A 15357-nucleotide genomic window follows, 5' to 3' on the forward strand; every position below is an offset into this window, starting at 1 on the left:
TCGTCGAACGTATCCAACGGAAATCTTCCACGAATTCTCTGGCTGTCGAAGCGAAAACGTGCCACTAGAACTTGCCATCACGTACATATCCGCCGGAGAACATTATCATCGGCTCCGTGAAATTTGGGCTGATCTCGCGACGCCACGTGGGTGCATCGTGATCATCGATGAATAACGAGGATTCAAGCGTGACTCAAGAATTAGGCTTCCCCTGCGTTACCTATCCATTCGAATTCAACAATCGCGAGTGAAATTCATCAGTGTACATGATATCGAGGAATCGAACCGATAGAACCGATTCTGGACAGAACTTTCGGTGAATTCGCTTAGTTACACCACTCTTTGAGAAGGAAAATTTTCCAAGTACTTTGCGATGAGCAGCAGAGATTAATTAGCGATGGAAAATAGTGTTAAATGGATAGGTAGCCTTAGTGGATGAGGGGAAAGGTAAAATCCCAGGGAAAAGGGTGGAGGTGTAGAAAAGAGATAAAAGCGAGGGAGGATCCGGTTCGAGTGGGGCCACGAGCCGAGTGGGGAGGTGGAGGCGGCACTCTCCTTCGAGAGTATATATGCTCGAAGCGAACCAAGCCACGCTACAGTTCACCAAGAGACAAAAGCGACAAGGATAGGGCCAACGGATTGAAAAAAAAAAAAAAGAGAAAAATAACGAATTACGTGATATATAACATACGGAAAGTTGTTCGAGTGCGTTCAAGTTGCGAGGACCAGTGTTGAACCGCGTCCAGTGTTATTTGTAAACGATCCAAGAAAATCGGATCCGAAGGAGAATCATCGAGTTGCTTTTTTTCCCCCCCCTCTTTTCATTTTTCGTCATATTTCTCGTGAGAAACATGCAAAGCATCAACGGAGTGAAAAGTTTGTTTGTCACGTTGATGGTGTTGAGTGTCCTGGACCTGATCCTGATGCCGACCACGACTCACGCGAGACCGCCACCCTCTTTGCTCAGGTAAGAGTTCCTCTTCGATTGACAAATTTCAGTGGTACAGGTCAACGAGAGGAATAATGATTTTTGGTCTTCTTTTTTGAGGGGGCTGTTCCGGGTATTCAGATTTTCAATTGCAATTCTTTTAAAATATCCACGAAAAACTTTGGTAAAAGATTTTGTTATATTGTATATCTGATCGTTTTATGAATCATTCCTCAAGGTATCTCAAGTATTTGGGGAAATTTTTAAGAGATCAATCAAACGATCACCGTTGCATCGTGATTACAAGTTAATTTGTTTATTGCATTCGCTGACGAAATCGTTCGGTTAGAGTTCACTCTTGTATAAGATTAACGGAAAATTCTTTCCTCTTTTTACCTAGTCAGTACCACGAGTTATCTACCTTACAACTGCAGTTATAAAAAAAGAAACCAGCATCACCCGAAAATAATCTTCTAAGATTAATTATAAAATTACCGAGACATTTCAAGTTCCTTATCAGATGATCCTGATGATTTCTCAGTTTCTCTTATGAAATTGCAGAAGTCTACGATATTAAAGTATCATTTAAATAGTTAATTTCAAATAAAAAATATATAGAAAGAAAAGGATTGATCGATTATCGGATAGTAGTATGCACTTCCGGTAGAAAAATTTCACCCCGTTTCGGCGTCAGGGGAAAATCCCCAGCGCGGGCATCTGAATCGCGATCCTTATCAGACCGATTAATTTTATCGATTTATTTTCGAGACATCGTCGCGACAACTCTCGTCGCATCGTGACTATGTTAACGATAGAAGCGACGCGTTCGTGACACGTCCATTCAACAGGCTGCTACAAAGCGGAATCTCCTCGACAGGGGATGAATCGACGGGGGTTTCGATTAAGGCCGTCCGTCTTTTTTTCTTCTTTTTTTTTTTCTATCTCCATAGAAATACCCATGAACATCGATAACGATGTCGACGAACGGATAACAGATAGCTTTGTCCCACATGTGCTTCCTAGAAGGATTAGCATGTCGATTACAGAGAGAAAATTAACGGCGATCGACAAACACGGTATTACCCGGTGTAGCTAGCAATATCCTTCCCTCCCCTCTTCCGGCGCCATTTTTTTCATAGACCTATATGAATTTTATTTTATCGCCGCGAAGCTTATCGCGTAGGCTATCAGGGTGATCGTTGTAGGGGTCGAAATTGAAGTAAGGTAAACGTAAGGGAACAAGGGTCGTAAGATTGTATTAATCAGTTCTCAATACGGGGTCATTGGTATTGGGAATATAATACAATTGTTAAAAAAAAATTTTAATAGCATAAGGAAAAAGATTTTAAGTATTATTAATATTATATTAATTATGCGAGGTATGGAAAGCTTGATTATTATATTAATTGGAAACTTAACCTCTTTCACCCTTCCCCGTTGGCGTCCACGGGGAGAATGACACTGTACAGCAGAGGCCCCCTGTATATATAGACCTATGACGGACCACCAATTACATACAAACGTTTAGGCGGGAAGATTTGAATTGATATTTATTTATTATCCATATTTCTCAGATATATACTAAATTTTATAATATTTAATAATTAAAAATGAAACTATTTTTCTTCTAAATTACTTTTAATATCAATATCATCAAAATGAATATTTTGAGAACTTCTATTCTCCTCGTATCGCCAATTTTTCCTACAGAAGCCTGACTCGATTACGAATGTATCTGATACTTCAAATTTTTTTCTTGGAGATTTATATCCACCCGAAGGCGGTTTCTTGAATCAGAAATAAGTTCGATGACCAAACACGTAAGAAGGTAGCCAGAGAAAAACTAATGAAATATTGATGACTTAGAAGAAAAAGAAGAAACAGGGACAAGGGTTGTAAAGTTGTTTCGCCAAACTATCCCAGGGAACTGTTGTCTTATGAATTTTTAATTCATAACAGATTGTATAAATTTAAAAAGCGATAATCAAGAGACAACGACCCCCTTACCAATTAGTAAGTTTCCTTTCGAGCGAAACGCCGCGAGCTATCCTCGTGGGAATGATTTGCAATATCGATGTATAATACCATACACATAGATACAGAACCGCGTACTTGTGAAAGTTTGCTCACTGATGTAATTGCACGTCATGCTATCGCAAGTCATCGTTACACGTTTGGCACATTGAAACCAGCTGCAATAATCTCGACTAGCCTCCTCCTTTTTTCGTTCTCTCACTTCTTTGCAACTCCCTCGACGCAAATTTCGCGGAAAAAGGCAATTTTCAACGTACGACAATCGTTTATCGTTACGTTCTTATTGATACAAGGTTTATCGCTCTGCGTGCAACCCAACGTGATTTATTATATATTTTTAAAAAAAAAGTCATTTTGTCAATTGTTCAGTTTTCTAATGAATTCAATTAGTATTAACGCTTGATTGCTAAATTTTAATTTAAAATCTTTGAAAATTGGAAAATTTGTAAAATTATCAAGGGAATCAATTGCTGCCTAAATCTATTATTATATAATTTAGTAATATTCTACACACGTACACATGCATATATAGCATTCTTTTGAAAATTATCTTAATCAATGATTATATCAAGTAATTTTTAAATACGGGGAATCCAAAGATGAGGGACAACCTTATCTCTCTAATGCGAACGTATTTACAGAACAGGTGTCTATAATTAACTCGATTTCAGATAGGAACAGATATGAGTAATTTCGTGCGTAATGAACAAACTCGAGTGGTGTGTAAAAATATATATTATAGATATTAATTTTCAATAAATCTCTAGATTCAATCAGAATTGTTATTAATATTTTATTCCTCAAAACGAAGACCATTATTCTATATCATTGTCACTTATGATTCTCCTAATAATGCGAAAATTTATTAAAATTATTTCAGTAGACAGAGACGAGTATCGGACCAGAGGCTCGCCGAAATAGAAACGATTATTGGACTGGAGAACGTGAAAGGAAAAGTTGTGACGGTCCCCGTTGGATTCGGTGTAGTTGATATAAATAAGATGTAAGTACACAAGCAATTACATAATATGTACCGTGAAAGTTCGCCTTTATCACTGGCTGATTTATTGTTATCAAAAACGGAGCGTGGCCAAATTATATTAATACCTCTTCCTACTGTAAAACATTTAGATAAACAACCGATAGCTTATCTATCGCGTTCTCCTTAATCTTTCTTGCCTCCATATATGATTGTGTCTGCTTAAAATTCACGAATTTTTCTTTCAAAAGATCTACTCTTAATTATAACGAGTGCGATGCAATATGATATAATTGAAAAAAGTAGATCATAATGTACTAGTAGATAGATAATGTACTTTTTACCAACTGTACACGTGCGACTCTCTAAATCTGTCTAAAAGAACGATAACCTTTAGCGAGCCGGTCTATAACTATACTCTTTATGTAACGATTGCCATTCAAGTTCAACGTGATTGTGACGATTTTTCGATGAAATACGAATGGCAGACTAGTCGGGATAATCACCGCGTTCAATTCACAATCGTATGAGTCAGAATCGTACCTCGTTTACGACTAAAAGGGAGCTAAAGAGAGGGAGGGATACGTGTGATCACTCTAAGCAGAAAGAAGACAGATCTCTCGTTCTGTTGCATCACCGTTAAACGTACGAAAATAAAGATCTATTTAAAAAAATAAAAAGAGTTATTCTCGTATTGCAATCTGATTTTGAGTATAGGAATCTTTGGTGAACGAGGTACACGTCACCTGGCAGACGCTGTTTATTTCTGTACACGCGGGCTTTTCAATTTCACACTCTGTCACGGCTCGCCGCGGGAAATATTTTCTTCTCGAGCGTGAAAAAAAAGAAAGAAAAATTGTAAAATGTATCGCACGTACGGGAGAGGAGCATTGAAATTCAACTTGTTGCTTCGAACCTCATCTCCGGCGCCTCCTCGGCAACGACAACCCCTCGAAACGAGGGGTTGAAACGAGGGGTGGCGAGCGACGATTAAAGAGGTCCCAGTGGTCACGTATACACGCGACGAAACGAGGAAAAATGGCCAATTAACGTTGGGACAAATGACTGAGGGGTGAAAGTTTACTGAAACTTGGAAGGTTATTAACTTTTCGGGAAGAAACGATATTTATTATTTTACTCGAACCTATTATTTATATTTTTATATTTATAACCGATTGTATCGATATACATAGAAATTGATTTTTGATCAAGTTGATCATAGATCCTGATTGAGCTTACCGAGACAAACACACTGATTAATGAATTATAAAAAAATAAATTTAATCCATACACGTATGATATCGTAACTTTATCATTTTTTCAAAGATCAACGATATTAAATTATATTACTTATCTTCCATTGTCAAAATGTTTCCTGAAATACAACGTACAGATTCGATTCGCGCACAGTTAATTATTTATCGACAAGTCCTGTCACAAAGAATACGTGTACACAAACCACAAAGCATCGGTACGTCTGTAAGGACGTAGATTGAATAATGTATCGCGGTGACAAAGATGGCCCACATAGAGAGACGAAGGGAATACGCAGAGTACACGAAGAAGGAACGATAATGGATCCTCTAACCTGGTTATCTTTCCTTCGAATGTACTCCGAATAAATTTCTATCCGATCCTCGTGAAAATTCACTGAAAGTCACATGAAACGACCTTTTCGCACGACTTCATTTTCTTCCGAAGATTATGTAAACGAGTAGATTGTAGATTCTTCGAATTATCTTAAGAGACAATGGCCAGCTTTAGGCTGATTCTTCCTTTCTTAATAGAATGAAATTCATTAGTAGTTTGCCGAATAAATGATAGGTACAAGTTGTAAAAAAGAAATCAATTCAAAAGGATCTATTAGGGTGAAAGGGCAAGATGAAAAAGAAAGTCAAAGGCTGTTGGAATTTTTCAATTACGAAAAGAATCCAGAGAAGCTTCGAATCGATCCTTCGAAGTCAACCGAACGTTTTAATATCTTGTCGAGAAATGAACCGTGTTAACAGGGGTCGCATAGTTCATTGGTAGCCTATTAAAATTCACTTGCAAAGCTAATACGATTTTAGTATAATAATTCTATTAAGAATAGAAAAAAGGAAATTAAGATCGAACACTCGTCATTTATATAATCTCTACGATTTTCCTTCCTTTTCTATCGATAATGAATTTCTATGAAGGGGATCCTAAACGATTGCACGATCGCCGGTTATCCCAGATCGGCACGTGTCATTCTTTCCTTGAAGTTTCTACGCGTTCAACACGCGTGATCGTGTGTAATTGCTAATTAAAAATTTATGTTCTTTATTTCTGGATTGTTACAGAGGTCGTAGACGAAGATCCGCCACGAATAATCGACTCGAAACCCTGCAACGCATCCTGAGAATCGTTGCAAACGATCCCGAGCTGCTCGACGACGAGAAGATTCTTTCCTTGCCAATGGTAAGCTTTAAATATTCATTAAATTTTTGATCATTATAAAAACGGGAATGATCGAGTGATTTCAACGATGGATAAGAAAGTGTCTTCTCGATTTATAATCAAATCGTTTTTAATTAAAAATAAAAGAATATTTCTTCTAGTAGAAAATGAACATTGTGTTAATTGAACGTTGCAACGATTAATCATGAAATCGTCGTAAATCATCATTTAATTATGTAAACGTGGTGTCAACGAGTCACCAATAGTAAGAGTTATCAATAAGTAAACCGCAATCCGGATCCCGTTACTTTTTCCAATGTTAGCTAATTGCAAATGCAATCGTTCCTGATAATTGGCTGAGAGAAAAAAAAAATCAGTGGCACGCGCCTAGCCTTTTCTCGCGAACTTTGCGCGGATCGTGTAGTATTTTTGTAAATCAACACATCTATCGTGCAGTTTATTTGCAATTTCATTAGAATTTCATCACCGCATCATTGCCTTCGAGTACAAGAAATTACACGCAGATATGATGATAAACGTTAACTAGCGCTTTGCATGTTCGCGAATTAAATTAATTTCTCAAAAAATAAAATTGCAAATTAAATTTGGGACTTTCGTATATTTTGCAAAATTTAACAAATTCCAGTTGAGGGTTTCTTTTTAATCGTAGATATGTTGTTTTGTTTAAATTACAGAAGATGAAAGAGAGCCGACATGCAGCCAACGACGAATGGTTCATTTAATTACAAAGGCACCAAGGTATCGTCCTAAAACACAGGACGAACACGAAGACAGAGTCGAGAGACCGGGAAACGCTTATAAGAACCAAGAAATCTAAAAAAAAAAACCACAAAAAAAAGAAGAAGATACAAAATACACGATCTCTCGACCCTAAGCAGCCTGAACAGTATTACGGACCGTCCTCCGTCCGAGCTTAAACTCTTTAAACGAAACTTACACTATTAGGATACTAAGTAATTAAACTACGGAACGGAAGAGAGAAGAGAACGAGTGAAGTCCAGGATGAAGAATGTATGAGGAAAGATCACGTCTGATACGTGTTCTTCGAAAATTCGAAACCGTAAGCCGCCATTTGTCGCGGTTTTCATTTTGTTTCTGTTCGCGTGCGTGTATTATTTTACTTTCTGTATATGTGATTTTATGTTTAGTAATTTATTTAGTTAGATTTATTTATTTATCGATCGTAGAAAACGATCAGACTGCGTTCATCTCGATTACGTTTATTTATTACAAGCTGCGATTGATCTTATTCATTTCGATTGATAGAATTTGTTCGATCTCGATCTAATTATCAGCACGGGGTGATCGGTGATCGCGAAATCAGAGTTCGAAGATCAGAGATTCTTAACAAGTTGATCGCCACAATAGAAATAATCATATTACAGTGAAAATTTTTCATTTTTCTATTGATTATCTTTCGTTATTAATTTTCAAATTGGTGCTGGCCACCGATATATCGATCGCTTCAATTTGCTATTTCAAATTATTAGCGTGATCTTAGTAGTATTATGAACTGTCCTATTGTTATCATTTTTTAATTATTTGAAGAATTAAATTGAGAATGTTGGTCGTGGCGATCAAAGTTGTTAACGTAGAAAAGAAAGAATTAAGAAAATGATTCGTTGGAATCCTGAAGGGAAGAGCGATCTGTTATTAGCATCGATTAACACTTTGATGGTTTCATGATTTTGATCATTTTACATTAATAAATAGGTTTAGATTTGACAATTATATCATGGAATTACATTTGATAAGAATCATCAAAGTGTTAACGCAAAACGCGCTAGAGCACAAATTAATTAATTTCGTTCGTTAGCTCCATTGCCTTTTCATTTCGCGTTTATTTATTCGTTGCAACAGTTCCAAGATTGCGTTCGAAGGAAACGAAGAAAGGATTGAAAGAAAGACACGTGGCTGTGAAACGACGAAAACAGAAGAAGAAGAAGAACGAACTTGGCTTTTCGTGTTTAACATATTAGCACACAAACGATGAACCTCTGTTTTTGTTCTATTTAATATTTATTGTTGACGCTTCGATAATATATCCATTGATTTTTTACCGTCCAAGTAAACAAAAAATCATGAGTCAGGAAGGAAAAGTTATTTCGAACAATCTGGGAACTGCTGTTTGTATTTGGAAATTTTGCCAACTCGTTCTTTAGTTTAAGTTTACCAAGCCATTTTATTTATTGTTCTGTACTGATATAGCATTTATCGTCGCGTTAAATTATTATAGCAACACGAAATAACATGGACGATCGTACGCTAATTAATGTCAACGATACTGATTGAAATCGTTCACGTTAATTACGCGACCTGCCGCGATCCTGCGTCCTACCGTTTCCAAGTGTTCAATTACTATTATTATTATTATTTTTCTATACATTATTTATTTATTTATTTATTTAATCGTAACAGACGTCGGGCAAAGTATTAAAAGACACTGTCGCGAGTGTCGCGACATTCGATGTGTACCGAACGATGAGTCCGAGATTAATATCAATTGATCTATCGCGATTGTGCGCGAATTATTTTATTTATTTAAATGCAATAAAAAACAATAATCAGCTGTATATATATTACGTGTATCTCTTTACCATTCCCATTCCTTATTTTCCTTTTTTGAAAAGAATAAGAAAAATAAAAAAGAAACACGTGAATTATAGTTCGAAATTCGGCCGTCAGTAAAATTCATCTAATTAGATAATGCAAATTAATTGAAAGTATTCGGGAGCTCCCTCTACAGAAATGATAAACGAATCAATTCAATACTGTCGGTAAATGTAGAATCTTATTTCTGAAAACGTGCGTACTGGTTGATTTGAAAAATGGAAAGTTTTTCGAGGGAAATAAACGAAACGTACACGAGGTCTGACTAAACACAATTCGTACTACTGAAGATACGGCTGGAATTAGATCACCGCTGACTTTGAACAAACTTGACGGTAAAGAACGTTTTCTCGAGCGAATCGCTTCGAATTCTATTCGAAGGATGAAAGATAGTTTTGAAAGAGAAATCTTGACGAAGATTTTCAAGGATTACAAGTAACGAATCAGGGTTGAAGTGATTCGAATTTTCACTTTAATTTTCTTACGTTTCAACAAGACCGATCATTATGAAAGAAAAGAAACATTATCAAGAAATTGAATATAGTTCTGACAATTTTTCCAGATGAACGAACCAGGTAAACGGGACTTTCAAAAAGAAAAGCGAATCAAATTGCAGTCTGTATCGATCGATCGTCGCTGTTTTCGAAAGCAAATAAGTATCGAAGCGATTCGCAATAACGATTCCGATTCGCTTAAAAATTTGCAAGACAGAGAGAGAGGGAGAAAGAGGGAAAAAAGGAGAGAGTATCGAATGCCTATATCACTAGCGCGATGCGTGATATGAAATTATTTTATAAATACGCACACATGCCGCGTGGGTGGGTGATTTCGCAATTCTTAGTACTGCGCAGTTTAAACGCTATCGTCGATACGTCCCAGACGAACGGGCCTCCAAAAATTGCACAATCTTCCATTTCGATTAGCCCTCTCCTATCGTTCGACTACGTAAAACCGATTTCGTTAGCCACGCTTCCAATCGTACCGGCTGTATCTTTATACGTACGTATGTTGTGAAAGCAACTATCGTTCTACGCTCTCTTGTATTTGGGCCGACGCTTTATTTTCTCCTCGTTTTGTTTTGTGTTTTCGTCCGGCCAGAGATTCGTAATGGGGTAGATCAGCATCCGTCTTAATGAGTTCCACGATTCTTCGATGAGTAAATCGTGGGGGATGCTACCCTCACTGTATGACTTTAATAATTAATGAGAATATGATTAATTTTAAACATTTTTAGTGTACTCGCGATCTTCAGGAAAAATTCAGACATCCTGGGTTAACGTCCTCCCCCACTAGGCATCTCGGGGGAGAATGATAAGAAGTAGGGAAGGAGCTTTCCTCGCGGGAAAATTTTAATTAATATTTATTTAGTAGTAAAAATTTAATAGTTATCGAATTATCGAATTTTATTAATATTATTAAAATTAAGATTTCAATTTTAATACGTGTTAATAATTTAAGAATTTTCCAAAGACCAATTAGCAAGATTGGCTCAAGTGACGACAGCCCGATCGAGGTCACAATTTAAACAATCTTCTATATATATGTATATAACTACTATCATCAAATGCCCGTTTTAATTACAACTTATCCGCGTCAAATACATTTTTATTCACGCGGTCAAAAGTTTACTTTGTTGCATCTTAAATCAAGAATATCCATGCGGTGTTCACGTCAGAATTCTTTGAATCTCAATGAAAAATTGTTTTTCAGGAAACTCGTTCACCGTGATTTCAAGGGTACTGGAAAATCCATCGTAACGATCTCCATGGAACGATTAGATTCGAATGACGAAATGCAACGTTGTAATTAAATCAGACTTTATCGCGATACCAATTTTCGTCCCAGTCTCGTGTCATTTTTATCTGAAATATCCGAGAAAGATTCTTCGAAGTTTGATTCTCTAAACCTTTTCACTTTTCTCGTTTCAAAATATGAACGAAAATTGTCGCTAATTGTAAATTACGAAACAGAGCACAATTTCTTATACCTCGAATGAAACGTAACGCACGAGGAACTTTTCTTTCCTTGCGCGTGGACGATGAAATAGTAAATGAAACGCGAATGATGAAACTGGTTGACCGGTTACGCTCGAATGTTAGTTTCCTGTGTCACGTGGAAACTTTCAGAATTCCCATGTATCTTTACTTCCGGGTAGGAAGCAATCGCTTGCATTGATTCACCGTAAAAAAAGGAAAAAATTACTGTTGATTAACAAGCGATTTTCTTTCTGTCGCGTGTCGGCCGATAGTCATTAACGACGAGAGAGAGAGAGACTTTTATAATTAAAATTTTTTCACTTTCTACCTTGAAAAATTAATATAATATAATTTGTTTCCTTAAATTATATTAAATTAATAGCGTCAGTCACCAACGACCCCCCGCTAACTTTCTAATAGATAAAATGTAAATACATTATGTATAAATAAAGCTAAAGATAGAATAACATTTTGTCGAAATATTCCAAAAGATTCGACCTTCGAAAAAATCATTTCTTCCTGAATAAACACCGGTTCACGATAAGAGCGCAACAACAACGCAAAATATCGTATCAGAATTCAATTGTTAAATTCCTGCGAAATTCCGTCCTCGATGGTTCGCTTCCTATCTAAAGTGCAATTAACGAAATAAAGAGTTCAACCAATTATTTTCAATTGGTTCACGCGACACGACGGATAACCGGTCGGTGTACATACATCGAAAAAATTTCAGGAAATCAATTACGATTACAGTGTAATTCATCGAAACGGACACGAGCGAGGTCCAATCGTAACGATAAGACGAAGGGGGTGTACTTACATGCTTCGAGACAACGTCAATGTCTTTTCGAGTGATGACACCCAGGAGGGGGAGGGAGTTCATCAACGACGAATATATACGCGAACCGAAGCCTCGTAACGCAACAGTTTCGAGTTGAACGAGACCAGCTAAGTCGACCAGTGATTTCATTCTCAGAGAGAGAAAAAAATAGTTAGCGTGAAACGTTGTCGCGAATTCAACGAAACCTAGTTTCATTCTTTTCCTCTTCCTTCTATAAAATATGTACACCACGGAGAATAAAAACACTTCCGGGAGATCCTGGATCGTTATCGCGATGATACTCGCGGTGTTTCATCTGCCCGCGATTGTGTCCGCGCAATTGGGCTTTGAAAGGTAAGTGTTACTTTTAATTTGCGGGGGTGGTCGTGTGTTAAATTTTTGAGAATCCTTTCAACGCGTAAAATGGATGGTACTTATATAAGTATATTAATTTTCGGAATTATTCTTTTTGTAATAGATTCAAAAGCGAAAACACCATCGCCACGTACGATAATGTATTGAATTTCGCAAAAGTTGGAGAGAACGACGTTGCAAAGCAGCTGAACGAAGAACTACTTGGCACGGCTAAAACGTGAGTAATTATGATTTAAAATCCTTCCAAATTAAACAAAATGAAAAAAGTGGAATCGGAAGAATGTCTAATACTCTAATTAAAAATGAATTTAAAAAAAGAGATATACCTAACGTTGATTCCGTGTATTTATCAATACACGTTGCAAAATACCAACCAAAACAGAGGAATTCTAAATAGTAAATCTTTCCTAAGATTATTGTTGTCAAAATAAATTTAGACGTTCGGAATTAGTAAATTAGATTAGTTACCGATATATCTTGCCTGAAATAAAATCATTTCTAGAAAAGTACACTTTTTTAATGAATCTTGTATCACGCGAGCAGACGGCACAAACGATTATCGGATCAAAGGCGAGCAGAACTAGAGACCCTGATGGCTCTTTCAAAGATGACGGAAAAATTGGTCAACGTAATAAGGGGAGGACGACACTTGGACCTGACGAAATCGTGAGTGGTAATTAAAGTAAATGAAATTCCCATGTGAATTATTTATATCTAATTTATCGTGTGTTTCAATTCTTAGCGGTCGAAGGAAACGATCGATCTTCGATTTAAACGTGAAGAATCTTCAAAAGCTATTCCGACTTTCAGGGAAAATCGGTTACAAGGGAAATAAGGCCTATCCTGTTGTTAGGTATGTAATTAACGCTATTATCATTGAACTAATTAATTAAATTTCAAGTTTGAGTTAACGAGTTAGGCTGAAAAAAAGTACACTTTAAGACTAAAACATCGTTCATTCATAAACACAGCGTAGCCTATTAAAAGCGAGGATGTTTCTCGAACGTCTAACGAGGAGTTTAATGAAACGGATCGTAATTAACTCGGTTCGATAATTACGTGTTTGATTTTCTATGACGCGATCGAATACAAAAAAGAGCTGAATCGAAAGTTTTCGAAAAATCTGCTTCGAACCGAACTACGCAACGAGACACGCTTTCGAAGCGTCTCTATTTTTTTTTTTTTCTTTTTCTTTTATCACGGCACACGATAAGATCACGCTCGCGCACGATCGGGGCAGCCTGAAAATTCGCGATGTGTATGTAACGAGCGAGCGTAAACGTGATGTAAGAGAAGCGTAATGTTAATCCAGATAAATCCTTGCCGAACCGAGACGAACTTACGCCATCTTATCTATCGCTTCTGTTGCAATAATTTCGATTCGCATCGGAAATAATTTTGACGATAGCGTTTAATAAGTCCGCCGGTCGAGCTTGAGAAGTGGGTCGATCGCTGTGTGCCGCGATGTTCGAGCGTTCATCATCGAACCCGCGGTATCGCGTGATAGGATATTTATCTGGTACTCTTACCTGGACCTTGTTATTATAGTTTTCATCCAGGTCCGTCTGACGAAGCAATCATTAATTAAATCTTTCGTGCCCTTCATATTGATTGCTAGTTGATCATCTGTATAGAGAAACAGATTAATTTGCTTCATTATTTCAATTGATAATCATCTATAAATATTATCGATTTCCTAAATGATATCTGTGAATTTTATATTTAGAATAATTCATTTTAATTAGTTAATAAAATTTAGGAATTTTTATTCTCATTATCAAATCTTTTTGAATTTGGTATAGATAACTGGAGCAGTAATAACCAGAGTTCTTACTTATCAAATTCTTTTTCTTTTTACACATACATTATCATTGATAATAAGAAACAGAAAATTAAAAGTTTCACGTCTTACCAATGCCGAATAACTTTGTCCCATTAGAGACCGAGTTCATCCTCGTGTTTGTTTACTTCGGTACTTCGGTTCTTCTAAACAAACGAAAAGTCGTTCATAAACGTGACTTGGATTTCATAAAAGGCTGATGAATCGCGATTTTAGAGTTTATAACATAGTAAGCAAAATTTATAACGAGTCGCGTTAGATAAACTCGATGACCCAGTGTTCCTTTAGCGTTAGATACGCTCGAATACTACGGGCCAACTTTCAATGAGTGACTTTAACGTCTTTTCATTGATACTTCGGATACAATTTAGGGCACAGTCGAATGTATTCTAAGCTCCTGTTACATTCCACTGTTACTTGCATTTTTCTTGTTTAATATTATTGCATAACGATTTGTTAAAATAATTCTTTGAAATAGTGTTATTTTTTTCTTTTACAGTTGAGAATTGATAGCAGTGCGAAGGATGTTGACGTAATTTTAATTTACCAATGACGGTACAGAGAATCAGAATAGGATGACCCTGGTACGAAAATAAACAAATCGAGTGTATCAATTCGTTGCACGAAATCATCGATGGATCATCATATTGACGAATTAGGCGTTTCATCGGCAAAAAATGATCTTCTCTTACGCATGAATAAGAATGACAATTATGTAACTTATTTATTTAACGGAATGAATGTTTGCAAATTGTTTTTTGTACGATGTTTTCTACTTTTTATATTATTTATCAATAAATTTATATATAATTCAACTTAATTAGTGTGTGTTTTGGTATTTATTATGTTTTCAAACTGAATATGTAAACCAAATGTTTAGACCAGGGATAATCATTGTAGTAAAGTAAAATTACTTCTGTTAATATCCTAATCCTATTAAATTTTGATAACTTTTACATTTACCTTTGGTTAAAATAACGCATTGTACTTGTTTTGTTCTCTACAATACATAAATGTAGCCCTTCATACTTTATTATTCCCTAACAAAAACGAATTTACCTCTCATACATACCATACGTCGTAACTCCACGAGGTCCCGAATGCTACTGAGGGCGCCGCAGCACACGGCCGGTAGCTTGTAATGGTGCTACCATCTAGCGGCCATTTCCTGAAACATATACACAACTCGATTAGTGCATGTATAAGACATTCTAAAAACCAAATTATTAATTGTATGTAATATCTGAGATATAAAATAATAATTTATTTATTATATTTGATTATTACTTATGTCAACATTTATAAAATAATAACCTTATCTCGAAATATCTTTACAATAAGTAGAGGTTAGTG

General features: G+C 36.2%; 3 protein-coding genes across 5 annotated transcripts in view; 2 read left to right on the plus strand and 1 right to left on the minus strand.

Annotated features, from left to right (window-relative positions):
• Window positions 1–599: 599 nt before the first annotated feature.
• On the plus strand, window positions 600–8948 carry LOC117609218 (uncharacterized). 2 transcript variants are annotated; one of them, XM_034335263.2, is made up of 4 exons: window positions 600–967; window positions 3843–3965; window positions 6266–6383; window positions 7058–8948. In XM_034335263.2, the coding sequence occupies exons 1-4, from the start codon at window positions 852–854 to the stop codon at window positions 7103–7105; spliced, it is 405 nt and encodes a 134-aa protein (XP_034191154.1). In that variant the 5' UTR covers window positions 600–851; the 3' UTR covers window positions 7106–8948. The 2 variants fall into 2 exon arrangements, with proteins under 2 accessions (XP_034191154.1, XP_034191155.1); XM_034335264.2 differs by having other exon boundaries at window positions 3846–3965.
• A 2923-nt stretch (window positions 8949–11871) lies between these two features.
• Window positions 11872–14824, plus strand: LOC117609217 (uncharacterized). Of its 2 annotated transcripts, none has more exons than XM_034335261.2 (5): window positions 11872–12143; window positions 12268–12381; window positions 12708–12830; window positions 12907–13017; window positions 14504–14824. In XM_034335261.2, the coding sequence occupies exons 1-5, from the start codon at window positions 12031–12033 to the stop codon at window positions 14505–14507; spliced, it is 465 nt and encodes a 154-aa protein (XP_034191152.1). In that variant the 5' UTR covers window positions 11872–12030; the 3' UTR covers window positions 14508–14824. The 2 variants fall into 2 exon arrangements, with proteins under 2 accessions (XP_034191152.1, XP_034191153.1); XM_034335262.2 differs by having other exon boundaries at window positions 12975–13017.
• The window catches only part of LOC117609207 (anoctamin-4), a 50342-nt gene continuing 47988 nt past the window's right edge, over window positions 13004–15357 (minus strand). The window contains exons 19-21 of the mRNA XM_034335241.2: window positions 15077–15172; window positions 14077–14150; window positions 13004–13790 (exon numbers count right to left, since the gene is read on the minus strand). Of these exons, the coding sequence (XP_034191132.1) occupies window positions 15152–15172 (21 nt within the window). The 3' untranslated portion in view covers window positions 13004–13790; window positions 14077–14150; window positions 15077–15151. The remainder of the gene's footprint in view (window positions 13791–14076; window positions 14151–15076; window positions 15173–15357) is intronic.

Source organism: Osmia lignaria, chromosome 14 (assembly GCF_051020975.1).
Source record: "Osmia lignaria lignaria isolate PbOS001 chromosome 14, iyOsmLign1, whole genome shotgun sequence".
NCBI classification, from domain to species: Eukaryota; Metazoa; Arthropoda; class Insecta; order Hymenoptera; family Megachilidae; genus Osmia; species Osmia lignaria.